The sequence below is a fragment of the Chenopodium album genome, chromosome 4 (assembly GCF_948465745.1).
Source record: "Chenopodium album chromosome 4, dcCheAlbu1.1, whole genome shotgun sequence".
NCBI classification, from domain to species: Eukaryota; Viridiplantae; Streptophyta; class Magnoliopsida; order Caryophyllales; family Amaranthaceae; genus Chenopodium; species Chenopodium album.
The window spans coordinates 73916571-73935732 of NC_137837.1; the positions used below are offsets into that span (position 1 = coordinate 73916571).

General features: G+C 36.9%; 1 protein-coding gene, 1 long non-coding RNA gene and 1 pseudogene across 2 annotated transcripts; 1 reads left to right on the forward strand and 2 right to left on the reverse strand.

Annotated features, from left to right (window-relative positions):
* Nucleotides 1-2813: 2813 nt before the first annotated feature.
* LOC145628128 (pumilio homolog 24 pseudogene) lies at nucleotides 2814-4681 on the reverse strand (annotated as a pseudogene).
* A 3253-nt stretch (nucleotides 4682-7934) lies between these two features.
* On the forward strand, nucleotides 7935-8866 carry LOC145629319 (uncharacterized). Its single transcript, XR_014111638.1, has 2 exons — nucleotides 7935-8164; nucleotides 8267-8866. It is a non-coding gene; the product is annotated as an uncharacterized LOC145629319 (long non-coding RNA).
* A 4446-nt stretch (nucleotides 8867-13312) lies between these two features.
* LOC145628129 (uncharacterized) lies at nucleotides 13313-13801 on the reverse strand. The gene has a single exon (XM_081680445.1). It carries the CDS (start codon nucleotides 13799-13801, stop codon nucleotides 13313-13315), a length of 489 nt encoding a protein of 162 aa, XP_081536571.1.
* Nucleotides 13802-19162: the final 5361 nt, after the last annotated feature.

Here is a 19162-nt window from a genome sequence, read left to right on the forward strand (position 1 = left end):
ATAAATGAAAATTTTTCCTTGTGCACATATATATGTCAATGTAATACTTTATCTGATAATATCTATAATTAGGTTAACTTTTAAATTACCACCCGAAAATGTAACCATTTTCGAACTAACCACACGTTTAATTTTAAATTTTAAATTACCACCCCTTAAATTAAATAAATGCTCAGATTGCCACCCATTTCAAAAATCAGTTGGATTTTCCGTCTGTGGGTTCCTATTAACGCTTATTTTGACCTTTTTGACTGAATTTCCCCCGATTATTCTCTTTAAAAAAAAACTCTCGTAACTTCAATTCACATTTCCTTCACCAAATTCTACAACTTCAATTCACATTTCCTTCACCAAATTCTACCTTGGTAGAATTTGGTGAAGGAAATGTGAATTGAAGTTAGGAGAGCGTTTTTAAAGAGAAAACTCGGGGAAAAAATCATTAAAAGGGTCAAAATAAGCGTTAGGTGGAGCCCACAGACGGAAAATCCACCGGATTTTTTTAAATGGGTGGTAATATGAGCATTTATTTAATTTAAGGGGTGGTAATTTAAAATAAAAAATTAAACGGGTGGTTAGGTCGAAAATGGTTACATTTTTGGGTGTTAATTTAAAAATTTTCCCTATAATTATTAATAAGTAAAATTATAGTAATTGAATATTATAAATTGTTTTTAGAGACGATTCCAACGAGAACCTACAAGATTGTATTTATTTTTATGTATAAATAACAAACATTAGTCAAAGTAAATTAGATAAATAGTGCAAAAAAGTCAAAACGTTTCATTTATTTAAACACAAAGCTAGGGAGTAAATCTTTAAACGCAAATATCTTAAAGCTAACACTAGCAAAAATTATAAAAGTTACTCCCTCCGTCTCATAATAATTGGGATATTGGGGTAAATACGTAATCTTAAAAAACTATAAGTGAGTCCATTTAAAACATTATTTATTACTCCCTCCATTTTTAAATTTAAATATTTCCTCCACTTTCCTTTTTCGACCATTTTTAAATATTTGCTTCATTTTCTTATTTGAAAATCTTTTACAATATTAAATTAATTTCTCTCACCTAGTGGACCCATCATGATCATATTTTATTACTTTCATATTCTCTCCCCTTCAATTCTCCCCACTACTTTTACTTTTTACAATTTTTTTATTCTTTCACCTACTTCACTATCTCCATATTTTTCACTTTCTCCAATTTCTCCTAAAACTCCGCACATGGAGAAATGGAGCAAGTATTTAAAAACGGAAGAAGTATAAAAATCATTCTCTTTTTTATTTTTATATTATAAGAAAACAAAAAGTGGAGGAGATGGGGTAGTGAAGAGAGAGAAAATATAGAATTTAATTGGATTTTAGGGTTTGTGCCTTTGTGGTCTCAAAGAGAATATAGAATAATACTTCCCCCATTTCTTTTTAGTTGACACGTTTCTGTAGTCACGTTTGCCAATGCACAAATTAAACTATTAATATCTTTAATTGTCGACAAGCAAAAATATAAAAAGTTGATATTTTGAAAATGTATATTGTGACGAATCTAATAAGGTCTCACATGACTATATTTTTCATTACTTATAAAGCACAAAACACAGTCAAAGCCTCAAAGGAGAATGTGTGAATAGTGTAAAAGTCAAAACGTGTGAACTAATAAAAAATAGAGGTAGTATTTTTTTTATTAGTAATCCCATTTTATACTTAGTAATGTGTCAAATATTTTGGGACGAACAAAAATGGTAACTATGTCAAGTATTATAGGACGGAGGGAGTACATGATAATAATGTGACCTTATTCGGTCACTTTACCTTAAAAAAATAATATTAAGTAAAATTATTTCAGTTCAGTAAAAATAATTTTAATTCAGTAAATGTTATTTCAATTTAGTAAAAATAAATTAAGTTCAACAAAATAATTTTAGTTCAATTAAAATTAAAGGCTTGTTCTCTTCAGCTTATTTTCAGTTCATTTAGTTCAATTTAGCTCCCATAAGTTCAGTTCAGTTCAGTTCAGTTCAGTTCTTATCTTAATTTCATTCTCTCATAAAATATTCAGTCAGTTCAGTTTAGCTCCAATAAGTTCAGTTCAATTCAGCTTAGTTCAGTCAATTAGAACAAACCCTTATTTCAGTTCAGCAAAATTGTGGTGAAGTGAACAAGGCCTAAGGGCCTGTTCACTTTTATTGAACTGATTAGAACTGAACTGAACTGAACTGAACTAGTTAGAGATGAATTGAACTGAACTGATTGGGGCTGAACTGAACTGGACTGAAATGTATTTTATGATCAGAGAGGGAAATTAGGAGCTGAACTGAATTGAACTGATAGGAGCTGAACTAAACTGAATTGAACTGATAGGAGCTGAACTAAACTGAACTGAACTGATTGGAGCTAAACTAAACTGAAATTAAGTAAATGTGAACAGACCTTAAGTCCAATCAAACTAAACCTTATACGACTATATGGTTTCCAATTTTCCAATTTATTGAATGAATGATGGAGTAATAATTTATACTTGTATTAGGTTAAGCTTAAACATCAATAAAAATGATTTGGATGGAAAATTATGTTATTGGATAATTTAAGAGATAAGGTGAGAGGGACATCACGTGGGTTTTGGTTAAAAAGAGCGTGTGATTGGCACCATTGTTGAAATAGACATCCAACGTATATATATGGACGTGCATCCCCCCATCTCTATATCACGAGGAGCAACGCCACTTTCCCTGTGAGGAGGGATGATGGTGATGCATCTTTTAAGGTCCACCTTTGGGTATAACCCATTTTTCATGTCCTTTATATTAACACTAATAAACTCGATCGGTTTAGAATATGTCAGTTTAAATCATATATGTTGAACCTTAAAAGTTTTGATGATGATGAATACTAACGAGCAAACTTCAATTAATGAGAATTCTCTAAGTGTTATAATTAGAATAGGTGAAATAGACTTTGAAAGTGGAAGAGTAACTGTTAGAGATATGTGTTATTGGAAAATATATTTTTCTCATTTGAGGGATAATTTATTTCTCCACTGATTTAGTCTCAGAGATTTTAAGAGCACCACTATTGATTAGAGGCTGCAACTCCTCTTGCTTGCCATCTTCTGGACCTCCAGATCTGACGACTCGACAAACGCTGCAACTACCTTTGCACTATGACCAACTGCCCATAGCTTAGAATTTCCTGCTAGTGTTGTTTTCCATAGAATTGAGGCAAAAGCTGGGCATTCCAACACAAGTCTTCTAATGGTTCTGCTAGAGTGGAAGTTCTCAAGAACATGTTCTGATTCATCTGATTTAGGCTGAGGTGCAAGAGTTGCCACTTTTTCATAAAGGCTTGTCAACTTTTCGTCCAACGTTGGATGAAGAATTCCATAAAAACCCCCAGTGGCAACCTCATATAGAACATCTTTTCCAAATTAGACTTGAGTAATTCCTCTGCAGTCTCAATGCAGATATCAACGAGACTCTCAGCAAGCCCGATTTTCACCAACAAGTCAACAACTCCTTCCTCCTGACAAAAGGATCCTTTTTACCTCCCTCAGCCAAGTGGGTGTCTTCCTCAGGTTCCATGCTTTCATCGGCTTCACTAGCAAGTAATTTGTTGACATGTTCAACTTCCTTATTTTCTTCATCGTTATCTGAAGATTCGACTAGCTTGTCCTCACAGTGACTTGCTTCATTTTCAGCCTTTGGAGAAAGTGAAGGAATTGAAGCATTTAAAGAAGCCAAATATTCAAGACTAAGATAACGCTGACAGTCTGGATGCAACAGTTGCAAAACAGGACGCCTCCCTCTCTTATCCAAAACAATTTCACTCAGGATTGGTTGTAGCTCCCGAATGATAACCTTAGTAACAAGTTTTGTATCATCAACAGCTGATAGATAGAACAGAGGCTAGCACCAAGCTTCCACATTGATCATGGGCGATCTTCCCAACGTGTCCCTTCATTCCCTTAACAAGCTTCTTTCTTTCCTTGGCACTACCATGCTTGACACAGAGCATCCTTATTCTCGAACCATCCTTTGTGTGAATCATCCGAACAAGGAGAGATCCAGACAATTGTTTTATAACGTCTTCTGCTGAGAGCTTATCAGCAATGCTGAGGTACTCGATCAAAGCTTTGTGAATGATTGAGTGATCAACTATTCCTTTCTCCAAAATAGGTTGAATCACACAAGTCATATGGCGCAAAACGGATAACTTTTTAAGGCCTATTTTAGATATTATATCAACAATCTTGTTCTCTTTAATATTTGACAGATCTTTGAACAACTGGAGCTCGGTAGAGTATAATTCCATCAAGAGTTCACGTTTTTGTGCCGCATTTCCCATTTCATATAATTTCATCAAGAGTTCACGTTTTTGTGCCGCATTTCCCATTTCATATGCATGTTCAACAACAATAGAACCAACACTATGTCTCAAAAGTGAAGCAACATGCCCATGAAGTAGTGAGATCAAGCGTGACAGCTGAGATTTGGTAGCATTGTCAAACATTTTGGTCACCAGATGAACTGCATAAGTACTTGAGGCGAGAGTGAGTAAATGTGGTTTCAACTCTGTTGGATATCGGGAAAACTCCTCAATCTGGAGTGTGTACCATTGATCAAATATATAGAGTTTACAACACTAGGATAAGGACTTCTAGATACGATAAACATACAAAATATACATTAAATATATCCTATACTTGTGACAAATATTATCCTAAATATAATATCTATCGGTCAATTGACTAATTTGGTAAAAAAAAAAAACACCTTATGCGACAAATTGGTAAAAAAAAAAACATCAGGCGACAATTTGGTAAATAAAAAGCACCCCGACGACAATTAAGCCAATAATTTGATCGGAGTATCATTTAGTCAACGCATGTTACACACACTACATACTTGAATTTATACTACTACCAATTTTCTTATATTCTTCTCGATTTTCCATCTCATTAATGCTCTCAACTTGAACCCTCAACTTCCCAGTTCATCTTCCAAAATATTTAAAAAAAAAAAAAAAACACTCACATTTCTTTAATGGTTGTCCCTTTCCCTTCCATCCCGTAGACTACAGCTTGTTTTGATACCTTTCCATATGTCCTTTACCCATCTAAATTGAAGTGATGACAAGGAAAAGCAATTCAATTTCTTAAAGAAAGAACACCAAGTCAACAAATTGAAGACCCATAAACTTTTACTTACAGTGAAGAAAGGTGAGTCCTTGTAATTGACATAAATTACTTGAGTAATTTAATTGATAGGTATAATTAATTAAATAATTAGAGTGTAATTTGGAATTTAGGTTGTGCAATTAGAAATATATGATATTTGACTTTGTTTTTAGGGCTTTTGTTAATTGTTTAATTTTTTTGATGTTGCTAAGGTTAAGGTATTGTAAACATTTAATTACCAAAAATGTTAATTAACTTTGTTGACAAGATGAATGAATTTGGTTTTGATACTCGTATTTTTGTATGTAGATGTATGATGATAGACATGAGGTTGCTAGTATGAATGGATTGTTGTCGACAAAAAATTTGGCAAAACTAAGTCCAAGAGGTGGTAAGAAGCAATCAAGTAGGTCCACAAGTCAACACCCTATTGAGATTAGCCCAAATGATATTTCTCCTGTACGTCATGATGTAGAGCCACAAGTTGTTCCACATACTGTTTCACCTATATTTGAAGATGATGCTATATCTTCATCCTCTTTTGATGATGACTCAGCTGAAGATGAAAATTATAAGATGGATCCAAGAGAATTGAAAGAGGCATATCTAGATGAAGAAGGACAATGTAACAAAAACCGTAAGGTGAACGAGCTTGGTGGAACACAACCGATCGAACACTTGGGGCAGGTTAATGAGGAGGGTGAAAATGATGTTAATGAGGAATATCATTATGATTCTGAGAACTCAGTTCAGTGGGATGAAATTCTAGCCGAGGAGTTAGAATATGATGATGATGAGATGATTGCAATTAGAGAAGAGGTGCTTGAAACGAGAAGGGTTCAATTAGCATCTAAATGGCCTGATAATGATACTGAAAGGATTCATAATAATTTTGATGATAATATTCCACAAGCCGAAGGGGTCAATGAAACAAATGTCGATGATGAGGAGATACAACCTGAAAGTGATAGTGGACATTTAGCAGGGGGGAGTGGGAAATGGCCAGCCTATTGGACAACCTTTGAAGGCGGGTATGAATCTGATCAAAGAGATTCAGATAATGAGGATCCACTACCATCATCTGAAGACGAAGATAGGAATGATACTCATGTTCGAAAGAGAAGAACGAAGGTTGCTTATCCTACATTCAATGAGAAGATAGACATGAAAAGTGTGGAATTGTTTGTTGGATTGAGATTCACTTCACGAGAAGTTTTTTAAAGAAGCCATTCTTGCATATTCAATTCAACAACACAAAGACTTGGTCTACCTTAAAAATGACAAAAAGTTCATTAGTGTAGGTTGTGCACATTGCAGGTGGGAAATCACCTCTGGGCCTGACCTCGAAGACCATACCAGATGGCAAATCAAGTCCATGCAACCAGTTCATGAGTGGTGCACCAGGACCTTTGAAAATAGACTTATAACTGTGAATTGGTTAGTTAAAGAATATTTAGACAAAATTCTGAGAAATTCACTTATTAAGGCTGTTGAGATCAAGGCTGATATGAGAGCAAGATATGACATTGTTGTAGGCTTGAGACAATGTCAACGAGCAAAAGGAAGAGCTCTAAATGTTGTCCAATGTTTGATGAATAAACAGTATGGTATTTTAAATCCATACCTGAATGAATTGGTGAAATCAAATCCCGGAACCACATGTGTTTTGAAAACTGTTGAAGGTGAGCCCGGACAGCCAAAACAGTTTCTCAGGTTCTATATATGTTTTGCAGCATTGAAGAAGAGCTTTATAGAGACTTGTAGACCTATAATTGGAGTCGATGGATGTTTTTTAAAGCATGCTTGTGGTGGCCAATTACTATGTGCAGTTGGGAGAGATGGAAATAACCATATGTTCCCTGTTGGGTGGGCTGTGGTTGAGAGGGAAACTACTAGTACTTGGGAATGGTTCTTGAAGCTAATATCTGAGGATTTGAAAATGGAAGAAGGTGATGGTTGGACAATAATTTCTGACCAACAAAAGGTATGTAAATATGACCTTTTTTTTGTGATAATGTATGATCTATAACTTAAACTCAAACTCATTTGTAGGGGTTGGTGAATGCAATACACAACATTTGGCCGAATATAGAACATAGACAATGTGCAAGACACATATACACCAATTGGAGGAAGAAACACAAGGGTAAGCAATTGGAGAAACAATTTTGGAAATGTGTTAAATCAACTAGCCCTGGTGAGTACGAAACTCATTTGGCAAAACTGAAGGTAATGTCAAAACAAGCACATTTGGATTTTGAAGCAAGAAACACCGAAACATTTTGCAAGTCTAAATTCAAAATTCACTCTTCTTGTGATGTAGTTGACAATAACATGGCAGAAACCTTTAACAGTTTTATTCTTCTAGCTAGGTATAAACCCATAGTAACTATGCTAGAGGATATTAGGCTTGCATTAATGGAGAGAATGAGGGCAAAAAAAAGACTCGTGAACACATTTGTTGCTGGAATTGCACCTAGGATTAGTCAAAAGTTACAAGAGTCTTATGAAGAGCAGAATAAATGTGACTGTAGATGGAATGGTGAAGATTGTCAAACAGGGTTTGAAGTAATCCACAGAGGAGTTGGGCATGCTGTTGACCTTCAAAAAAGAACTTGCAGTTGTAGATCTTGGGATTAACGGGCATACCATGTGCTCATGCTATGAGTGCAATATTATACATGAAACACAAACCTGAAGACTACTTAGCACATTGGTATAATGCTGCAACTTATGAGAAAACATATCATAATCTGTTGCAACCAGTTCCAGGGAGTACATTTTGGAATCAAGAAGGAGAAGGTTTAGTGTTGCCACCTCACATCATCAACAAAGGTCCTGGAAAAAGGAAAACTGCCAGAATAAAAGATGTTGATGAGCCTATTAAGGAGAAGAATAAATACAACAGAAAGGGGATGCCAAACAAGTGCTCAAATTGTAGAGAACCTGGACATTACAAAAACAAATGTCCACAACCTGCCCAACCTGAGAGGGTAAGGATAAGTAATATATATGTACATATATTGTATTTTTTTTACCTTAATATATTCATAATATGCTTACTTACACAAGTAATATGTTATGTTTCTTCGTAGGAAAATGGTTCAAGTGCAGGTGCTAAAACATGGGCAAGAGGAAGGAAAAAAGGAGGAAATAACAGAGTAGGAAGAAGTATACCACATCTGATTCAAACCAATGTTCCAACCCCATTAGACTATGCTAACCAAACTAGAAAAGGGCAAGGAAGATCACAACACTCTTCTTGCACTGGTCGTGGGTCTACCTCGACGCCATGGATGGAAGCAAGAGCAACAACAACCAGAGGGAGAGGAAAGAAGGGAAGAGGAGCACCACTTGGGGTTGGTATTTTGTATGGAGATGGGGGCCAAGTTTCCTTCAGTGGCTCTATATATACACCACCAATTGTCCTAAGTCAAGGCCAAATTCCATCTCAACCAACTCAATAACAAGTTGTCTGGATTGCAAACTTGATGTTTAAGTGTTTAATTTCGGCCAATAGTGCAGATGGTGTTGGTGTTTTGTTGTTTTGAAGTACTGGAAGTCAATTTTTTGGGATGGAATTATTGTAATTGGCTGTGTTGTCCTTATTTTGTTGTAGTACTTATTGCATGTGGTCACATTTTGAAGAACAAGATTCTTGCTTTTTAATTCAATGACAGACCTTTTTTGAACCACTCAAATTTATATTTTAATTTTTTTTCCCATTTGTCTTTCATAATTTGTATATATATGTTTGTGTGTGAATTAATTATTGTACCTCTATTACAGAAATTTAATTGTAGGCATCACATAAATATTTAACTAATAATATCTTAGATTCTCAAAAGCATCTTAGATTCTCAAAAGCTAAAATAAAAGAAGCCAAAAGAGGAGTGGTACAGGAAACCGAGTAGTTGGGGAATTAAGTAAAGGAAATTAATTAAGAGGGAAAAAAGAGAAAAAAATATATGATAAGAAGGGTATGAGACGCTTAAAACAAGTGTGTGTAACACGCGTTGACTAAATGATACTCCGATCAAATTATTGGCTTAATTGTCGTCGGGGTGCTTTTTATTTACCAAATTGTCGCCTGATGTTTTTTTTTTTTACCAATTTGTCGCATAAGGTGTTTTTTTTACCAAATTGGTCAATTGGCCAATATCTATCACACCCCCGCAGTCTTAGCGGGAGGAGGTCGTACGCTAAGACTAGATCGAAATTCCAGAAATAATTCCCGCGGTAGGCCTTTAGTGAAAATGTCTGCGAACTGATATCTAGTAGGAACATAAAGAACCCGAACTTGTCCCAACGCAACCTTTTCTCGAACAAAATGAATATCCATCTCCACATGTTTGGTGCGTTGGTGCTGTACGGGGTTGCCTGAAAGGTAGATAGCACTGACATTATCACAATAAACAATAGTAGCCTGCCGTAGAGGACAATGTAACTCCAGGAGAAGATTACGGAGCCAACACGCCTCAGAGACAACATTTGCGACGCCTCGATATTCTGCTTCTGCACTCGACTTGGATAAAGTATGTTGACGCTTAGATGACCAGGATACGAGGTTGTCCCCAAGGTAACAACAGTAGCCCGATGTGGAACGTTGGGTGTCGGGACAACCTCCCCAGTCAGCGTCAGTGTAAGTAATCAATCGATGTGAAACAGTAGGATATAAATGTAGACCGTGATCAATGGTACCCTGAACATAACGTTGAATGCATTTCAATGCCTCATAATGAGGTTCCCGGGGATCATGCATAAAAAGACACACCTGTTGCACCGCATAGAAAATATCTAGCCTGGTAAAAGTGAGGTACTGAAGAGCACCTGTTAAACTGCGATACAAAGTAGGATCCCGAAAAGGTGGCCCTGTATCTGCACTAAGTTTGGACTTAGTGTCAACTGGAGTGGCGGCAGGCTTACAAGAGGCCATCCCTGCACGCTCTAAAATCTCCTGTGCATACTTTTCCTGCGAAAGTAGCATATAAGAAGGTTTTCGGGTTACAGCAATACCCAAAAAATAACTCAGAGGCCCCAAATCAGACATGGGAAACTCAGTTTGTAACTAAGAGATGATCCATGTGCGCAACCTGTCAGATGAGGTAGCTAAAAGAATATCATCAACATATAAGAGCAAATATGCCATATCATCACCCTGCTGGAAAGTAAATAGAGAAGTGTCACTTTTAGTAATGACAAAGCCCAATTTGATAAGAAAACTGACAAAGCGTTGGTACCAAGCTCTGGGAGCTTGTTTCAAACCATAAAGATCCTTGCGGAGCCGACAAACATGAGAGGGTGCCCTCCGATCAACAAAACCTGGAGGTTGATGCATGTAAACAGTTTCCTGCAAATCACCATGTAAAAAGGCATTTTTGACATCTAATTGATGAATCGACCACTTTTTAGCCAATGCTAAACTCAGAACAGTTTGAATAGTGGCCGGTTTAACTACCGGGCTGAACGTCTTATCACAGTCCACACCAATTTCCTGCGACCTGCCATCACATACAAAACGAGCTTTGTGCCTTTCAAGATCACCATTAGACTTGTATTTATGTTTAAATAGCCACATACAATTAACAACATTCACCCCCGCAAGTCTAGGCACCAAATCCCATGTCCCTGTTTTAATTAAAGCACCATACTCATCATTCATCGCCGCATTCCAATTTTGGTCATTTAAAGCTTGTTTATATGATTTTGGAAGAGGTGATTTAATGTAAGGGGGTCCCGATTTTTGAACGGGGAGGTTGCAATATTTCGGGTTTGGCTTAAATATGCCCCGCTGACTGCGGGTTATAGGTGGGGACGGAGGTGGTGGTCGAGTAGGTTGTAGGGGAGGAATGCCACGCATAGATGGTGGGGAATATGTAGGTGGCGAGGATGGGCTGGTTGTGTTTGGAGATAAGGGGGGGGCTGAGGTGGGGCGGACTGAGCTGGCCCAAAAGTGGGGAAGGGGGGCTCACTTATTGGGCCGCTGAGGATCCAGCGCGCGCTGGCCCAGTAGGCAAGAGAGAGGGGTGAGCTGGCGGGTTTGGGCCAGGGGAGGGAGATGGGGAAGTTGGGCCAGGTGAGGGCTGACAAGGTTAGACCAGAGGAGTGAGAGGGTTGGGTTGATGAGGAGCTGGGCCTGCTGGTTGTAGTTTATTTCGGAGGTAGGGATGAGAAAGAAGACGGGATTGGTCATCAAACCCAAGGAACTCATAATCCTTTAATTTGAAAGGAGCTAAATTTTTAAATGGAAAGGTAGACTCGTCGAACACCACATGACGGGAAATAATAATTTTATTAGTTGAAAGATCAAGACACTTGTAACCACGATGATTAGAGGGGTATCCTAAAAATACACAAGGGGTAGATTTAGGAGCAAGCTTGTGAGGAGCCGTGGCGGCCAAGTTTGGGAAACATAGACGTCCAAAAACCCGAAGATGATCATAAGATGGGTTAGTGTGGAAGAGAGCCTGTGTCGGGGTCAAGTTATTTAAGGACTTGGTTGGCAAAATATTTAAGAGATATGTAGCGGACTCTAAGGCATGAACCCAATAAGAGGGGGGTAGGGATGCATGGAATAGTAAAGTGCGATTGACATTGTTAATAGTGCGGATCATTCTTTCAGCTTTACCATTTTGGGAAGAAGTGTGAGGGCATGAGAATCTGAAAACCATACCATTTTCTAGACAAATTTTTTTAAAAGGGTCATTGTCGAATTCTCGACCATGGTCACTTTGAAAGGATTTTATAGGCCGTTCAAACTGAGTTAAAACATATTGTCTAAATATGAGAAAGCTTTGGTAGGCTTGAGATTTAGATGCTAAAGGAATAGCCCAAACATAATGAGTAAAATCATCAAGAAGCACTAGGTAATATTTGTGACCATTACTACTACGAATAGGAGATGTCCACAAATCGGCATGTATAATATCAAAAGCACAATAAGTATTACTATTCGAAAGAGAAAAAGGAAGTCTAACATGTTTCCCTAATTGACAAGAAATGCAAACATTGGAGTCTAGCTCCTCATTATAACTAATAAAATTATTATTTTTAAGGTAGCTTATAGAAGCTGTTCCCGGGTGTCCTAGGCGCTCGTGCCAAGTGGTAGGAGCGACAGTGGTGAGGGACGTGGCAAGGCATGTGCTTGGATCAGTATTAGTGATAGGATAGAGATCCCCCGAACTATTGCATCTGGTGATTACCCTCCCCGTTCGAAGGTCCTTCACAGAAAAACCATTAGGATCAAATTCAATAGAAACCGAATTGTCAGAGGTAAATTTACGGACTGAAATAAGGTTTTTAATAATTTGAGGGGCAAGGAGGACATCTTTAAGGGCAAGAGATTTATTTGGGAATTTATAATGACCATAACCAGTAATTGAAATGCGATGACCATTTCCTACTAAAATATGATTATTAGTGCTTAATTGAAACAAGGGAAGAAGATTACCGAAAGTATGGGTCATGTGAGAAGTAGCTCCCGAATCCATATACCATCCATTATCCGGTGGGGACAATCCAGGTGTTGAGTAAGCACTACCGAGCTCCGTTGGGGTCATGGGCTGATCGTACACAGGAGAACCACTGTAATAAGCCTGCTGATGTTGAGTTTGTGCACTGGGCCTATGCTGAACATGGCCCATAGTTGGAAAGGGGGCTGGTGGAGTTGCCCATTGAGGCCACGGATACCGTTGATTGGGCCAAGTGCCCTGTTGGGCCCAACCTTGACCAATCGGTCCAGAAGGTTGCTGAGAAGTAGGGGCTTGCGAGGGTTGGGATTGTTGCTGCTGTCCACCCTGAGCTTGGCCTCCTTGGCCACCACGCCCCTGGCTGCGCCCCCTGCCGCGACCGGCCTTACCCCCGCCGCGCCCACGACCTCCGCCACCACGTCCTCCGCCGGGTGCAGCTGGTTGTTGTTGGGAGGATTCGGATGATGCGGAGCTTTGTTGCTGTGCGACAAAGGATGAAGGGGGGTTGCTGTGATTGGTGTTTCGCCGCGATTCTTCGAGAAGAAGACGAGAACGGGCCGTATTAAAAGAGGGCAGTGGGTCAGTTTGGGCAATCATAGTTGCAACGGTGTCATAATCCGTTTTGTTAAGACCGGCGACGAGACGGAGCACCAATTTCTGATCAGAGATGGGCTAGTCGACGTTCGCTAATTGGTCAGAAATGCTCTTAATCTGCCGGCAGAACGCGGTGACGTTAGGGTAGGCGTCTAGATGAATTGCGTTCAGTTGAGTTTCAAGGTACACCGCCCGCGTACTCTTGTTATCCTGAAATATGTCCTTGATACGGTCCCAAGTCTGTTGAGCAGTAGACTTACGACCAAGAATAGTCTCAAGAAGGTCCTTCGATATGGTGCCGTAGATCCATTGTTTGACGATCGCGTCAAGTCGATTCCATAAAGTTTTAGAAATATTGGAAGGACGAGATGTTTTGGGGTCAATGTGATCTAGAACGTCATATGCACAAACATGATTTTCAAACAATTCTACCCATCTTGAATATTGAACCTTCTCATAGTCTAGGGTCAGTGGGATTGAATTCTTGATGTTCGTTACTGTGAGGGCAGGATGAAACTCAAGGGATGAAGGTGGCGGTGGTGACGAATTGTCGTCATCTTTAGCCATTGATGTGAGGCGGTGATCGAATTAGGGAAAAAGCGGAAGCAGAAAAATTAAAAAATTGGATCTAAAACCTAAAGCTGTGATACCATGTTGGATATCGGGAAAACTCCTCAATCTGGAGTGTGTACCTTTGATCAAATATATAGAGTTTACAACGCTAGGATAAGGACTCCTAGATACGATAAACATACAAAATATACATTAAATATATCCTATACTTGTGACAAATATTATCCTAAATATAATATCTATCATGATAGAGTATAAAACATATTTCTGGGCCTCAACCATAAGCTTAAGCTTTTGGTTGAGTTGGTCCACTAACATGGTATCGGAGCCAGCGTGACACAAAGGTCACGGGTTCGAATCTCATCCGCCCCTCCTTCAAAGTGGAATTGATTCGCACCAGGTATGGTTGGGCCTGTGTTGCATCCACATTTCAAGTCCAAAGGGCCTTTCATGTGTGGGGGAGTGATAGAGTATAAAACATATTTCTGGGCCTCAACCATAAGCTTAAGCTTTTGGTTGAGTTGGTCCACTAACAAACTCCTCATACACTACATCTCTCTCGGCATCTGAGCAATGTTTAACGCATGTCTGCAATACACGTGATGAGATATGAGAGCCAACAATTTCTGGTATTTTACCCTTCATTTTCTGCAATGCCTCAGAAACGAACTTTGATCTCTCTTCTTTGGAAATATTACGACGCCTCATCTTCTCCCATAATAGTGCTAGCTCTTGTTCAAGGGTAATATCACACATATATTTTCCGATAACACATATCTCTAACAGTAACCTAACGATGAAGACTCCAGGAAATTTCAAGGAAAGTCAAAGAAGATAGAAGAAGAATTCTCTTACAAGAACTAATCGAGTTTCCTAACAGGAACATGGAGGTAACAAGTTGAGAACTTCAACTTGGTCTGCCTTGAAGACATCTAGTTTCACAACAACTTGGCCTGCGAAGTTCCAGTTGAGACCTGGAAATCAAGTGACATCAGGAACTTAATCCTGGACTGCGTGAATCCCAAGAATCCTAGAATACAATATATTGACGAGGCAATTTAGTTTTGTTAAGTTTTTACTCTTTAAGAGTTGCTGACTTGCTGTAAATATGTTTGGCAGGTTTACACATGAGATTTATTAGAAACATGACAAAAGCTTGACAAGCTTAAAATAGGAAAGTTCAAAAAGATAAATTTTTATGAAAATATTTTTTTAAAAGATTTTATTTCATAAAAACTGATTGTATCAAAATATATTATTCTTTTGATAAGATTATCATTGATAAGTTTTTCTAAAAAGATTTTCTTCTAAAAGATTTACATAAAACCATGTTTTGAGATTTTGGTAAAATAACAAAATTACCTTTTAAAAACCCTACTTTTTATAAGAGCTAGTCTTGTATAAATTGTAGAAATCTCATTTCACATTTTCTTGTGAGTTAATGCGTGAAGAATTCGATGTATGCTTAATTGTGTAAGTTTGCCAATTCAAGTTCATACTTTGTCATATTAGTTTCGGATTTCATGTGCAGCTTTCCTTTCATATACTAGAGGTCAATTGTTTGTACCGGTTGGGTTCCTAGGTGTGTGAGTTATATATTTTCATACAGTTTTGTAAGCTTCAAGGTTGAAGTTGAGTGTGAGATTACTCAGGGAGTACGAGTGAATCTAAGTCAGGGACTTAGGTAGGGTAGAATAGGTTCTGTTGTGTAGCAAGTTCAATCTGTAACTTGTGAGTAAAGGTCTGAGTATAATAGGTTGTAACTCGTGTGTTTGCCCTATTATAGTGGATTGGTTTGATTTTGGAAATTCCTTAGAGGGTCGAGATTTTACTTCCACTTAGGCCTTGGAAGGTTTCCTCGTAAAATTATGTGTGCATTGCAAGTTCCTTTACATCTCGTTTTATATTCCGCAAAGTAGTCACTAGGAACTCACATACAATTCACCCCCCTCTTATAGGTTTCGTCTCAACTAACATTGTCATATTGAATCAATTTGAATTATGTCAGTTTAGTTCAAGTCATATACGGATAATTAAGTTATACATAAAGTATTTGTATAATTAATTTTTTTTTTAATGTTAGAGCAATACACAGTCAATTCCCCAGATAAACAAAATTTGTTTATCTAGGGGTATAGTTGTCTTTTCAAGTACCAGTGTAGGGGTATATGCGTCTTTTCATGTACTGCTTGAGGGGTACATGCGTAATTTCCTCACCAAACAGTAAAAGTAAAAAGCAAACAGTAATTGGACAACTTACCAAAAGTACTGAATAAATAACCCTGTTTTTTCAATATATTTATAAAAATGTCATCAGATTAACAAAAATTCGTTTATCTGGAAGGTTAACTTGTATTTTCATTTAATGTTATTCATTTCATATTTATTTTTAGGCACTTGAGTTAAAATTGAATAGTATAATTTTAGGATTAATGTAAACTTCAAATTTTTGATGAAGTACTTTACGTATGATACGTATTATTAATAATGATTCTTAATTATTCTGCCCTTGTGTGGAACTACTTTACTAGCTTGTACACCCGGATCCGGCCACCTGGGAGTATATAACAAATTTTGAATATATAGGAAAATACTATATGGAGAAAGAGTTTCTTCCTTGCAATTCAAATAGACGTGACGTAAAAAAAAAAAAAATAATAAATAAATAAATAAAAAGTAATTTTTTTTTTGCAAACTCTATTTACAATCGGACATTTTCTTTTGTGAAGCATCGAACACATCCTTATATTAATTCTATGTACGTGTAAAAAAAAAAAGAGGTAGCCTTTCGTCTAATCGATCAATTAGGACCCCAACAATTTAAGTACATAACATTTCTAAGGGATTCATCCGAATGCTTCAACTTCTCATCCTTGCTATTCATAACAATGTTATGGGATTTAACACTTGAGGTTGAAGCTCTCTTAGCATGATCACTTGTAAATGATCGGATGCTTTTCGTGGCATGTTGTTGAATTGATTTCATAATAGGGTAATTCCACCTCGAACAATTTTGATCCTTTACGGCCTCAAATGTAGCAATGCTTGATGCTACTACCCATGTTCTTGTGTTGTTCATCTTCTATAAAATTCGATCCTAAAGATAAAACGACACGAGCAAGTCGAAAAAACGAAATTGGTCCTTTGTTTCTCAAAAAATACTAATGTATAGTATATTATGATCAATAACTTGAAGGTGAAGGATAAATATGTAAAATTTCAAGGTTTTAATGGGGCTAGTATTTTGTATGCTTGGTTGAATGATAATATTGATTGATGAAAAAATATGTTACACTTTGTTTGTGTATTTATAGATTTGGGGATTTTATGATCTCCTATATAATTGGGTGCACATGGAAATGGAGATGAGTCATGTTAATGAAATTTTGGAGTGATACAGTTGATCAACGTGTCTTTCTCCCAACGGTAGTGGCATTTAGTAAAGGATTAACGATCAATGTTGAACCCACGTAACGAACTCATGTTTGATACGTGTTACTCAAATTTTGAGAAATAATATAATTTGTATTTTTTATGTGAAACTTTGTTTTAGTAAATCAGAATCTTTCCATTAGTTTAGTAAACCTGGCCTTATGAAGACAAAGGCAAAGGAATCTATATTTTCACTAAGTTTTAATAATTTCAATTGGATCTAATAAATTTTAATAATGTCTAATAAATTTTTATCAACTCGATTGAAAATCAATCATATCGAACAAGCTTAGATAAGTTTAGTTCAATTAAGTTCAAATTCAATCAGACAGTCTCGTTAGTAAGATTTCAACCTTAAGCATTTAAATTCAATGGTGGCGTTTTAATTAACGAGCAATAAAAGTACAGATTCTGAAGTGACGAGCAAGGCTGAACACACGTAACCAACCCATGATATGGTGGATGGTTCATAATGTTACTCTACTTTAGAGCCCTCTTTAGATTTTTTTTTTTTTTTTTAATGTGTATGATTTACTGAGTATTATTTATTCAAGTTTATTACTCGAATGTGGAGCAAAGGTAAAATACAGTCCCTCAATTTTTGTTTTTGTTCACTTTTAGTCCATCTGAACTATTTTGTGCATTTTTAGTCCCTTTGCCACCAAGGTTGGTGTTTTCCGGTCAAAAGTTGAGGGACCTAGCCTAGTCAGCATTAGTTTAGGGATCATGACTCTTTTTTTTTTTTCATCACAATTTATTAAAAAACTTTTTATTAGTTTAGGGACCGAGCTACTCCCATCTTTCTCTCTCCTCAATTTTTAGATCTGGTTTTTTCCCCTCTTCTCTCTTTGCTTTCCCTTTTTGAACCCTAAGGGGGTGTTTGGTTAGTGGGAATAGAATATGGGAATGAGAATTTAATCCCATTTATCATAAAATCCCATGTTTGTTTGATGGGAATGAGATTGTGATGAGGGAATGAGATTGGGAATAAAAAGGCTTGAATTACCATCAAAATAATACTTGGCAGGGGTTGGTATTAAGGGATGAGAATTGAAAAATGGATAAAATGACAACATTGCCATTAATGAAAAGGGGTGTGAACGATATATTAGTAAGACTATTTTAGTAAATTTGTTATTTGTTCCCTACATATTCTCACTTTGCTACCAAACAAGGTAATTGACATATTTTACTAATTCCCAACCATAAATTCCCAATCCCATTCCCACTCTTTATTCCCCCAATTCTCATTCCCACATGCCAAACGCCTCGTAATTTCTTCTTCTTTTCTCTTCAAATCTTTAGCCAAAATTAATTTTTTTACAACAAAAAATCAGATTAAATATCAAGAAACATAGATGAATTAAAGCCCTAAAAAATTCACTTTCCTGAAAATTCGTTGCTCTACATTAGTAACACCAAAGACGATTTTTTTTTTTTTTAAAGCAGCCAATGTTGAATTTTTGGGAGCAATGTAGTCGGATTTCAGGAGATGAAAATGTTGGGGAAAATGGTCGACTTTTTTTTTTACAAAATAATTTGAATTTTGGAGTAGTCTAAATTTGATAAAATTTGGGGAAAACAGTCAATATTTTTGGGGAAATTTGTCGAAAACTGTGTAAAAATTATACTCCTTCTACTCGTATTAGTGTGGAGAAGGCTGATCTTCACTTTTTTTTTTAACAAAAAATTGATTAATTGTTGAAGAAATTGAGGATAGAGAATGAGGTTTTTCTTTGGAAAACAAGAGAAAGAAAGAGCTCTGAGCAAACGGATGACAGAGGGTGTTTAGCAAAAAAAAAAAGGGGGGGGGGCAAGAATTATTTGGCAACATATGAGGGTAAAATAGGAAATTGGGATGACTTAAGTGTAAAATATGGGGGTGTTTTTAAATAAAATTATGAAAAAAAGGATAAAAAAAAT

Bases quoted from the DNA above. Each gene is read 5' to 3' on its own strand.
- LOC145628129 (XM_081680445.1), bottom strand. From the start codon at position 13,801: ATGGCTAAAGATGACGACAATTCGTCACCACCGCCACCTTCATCCCTT.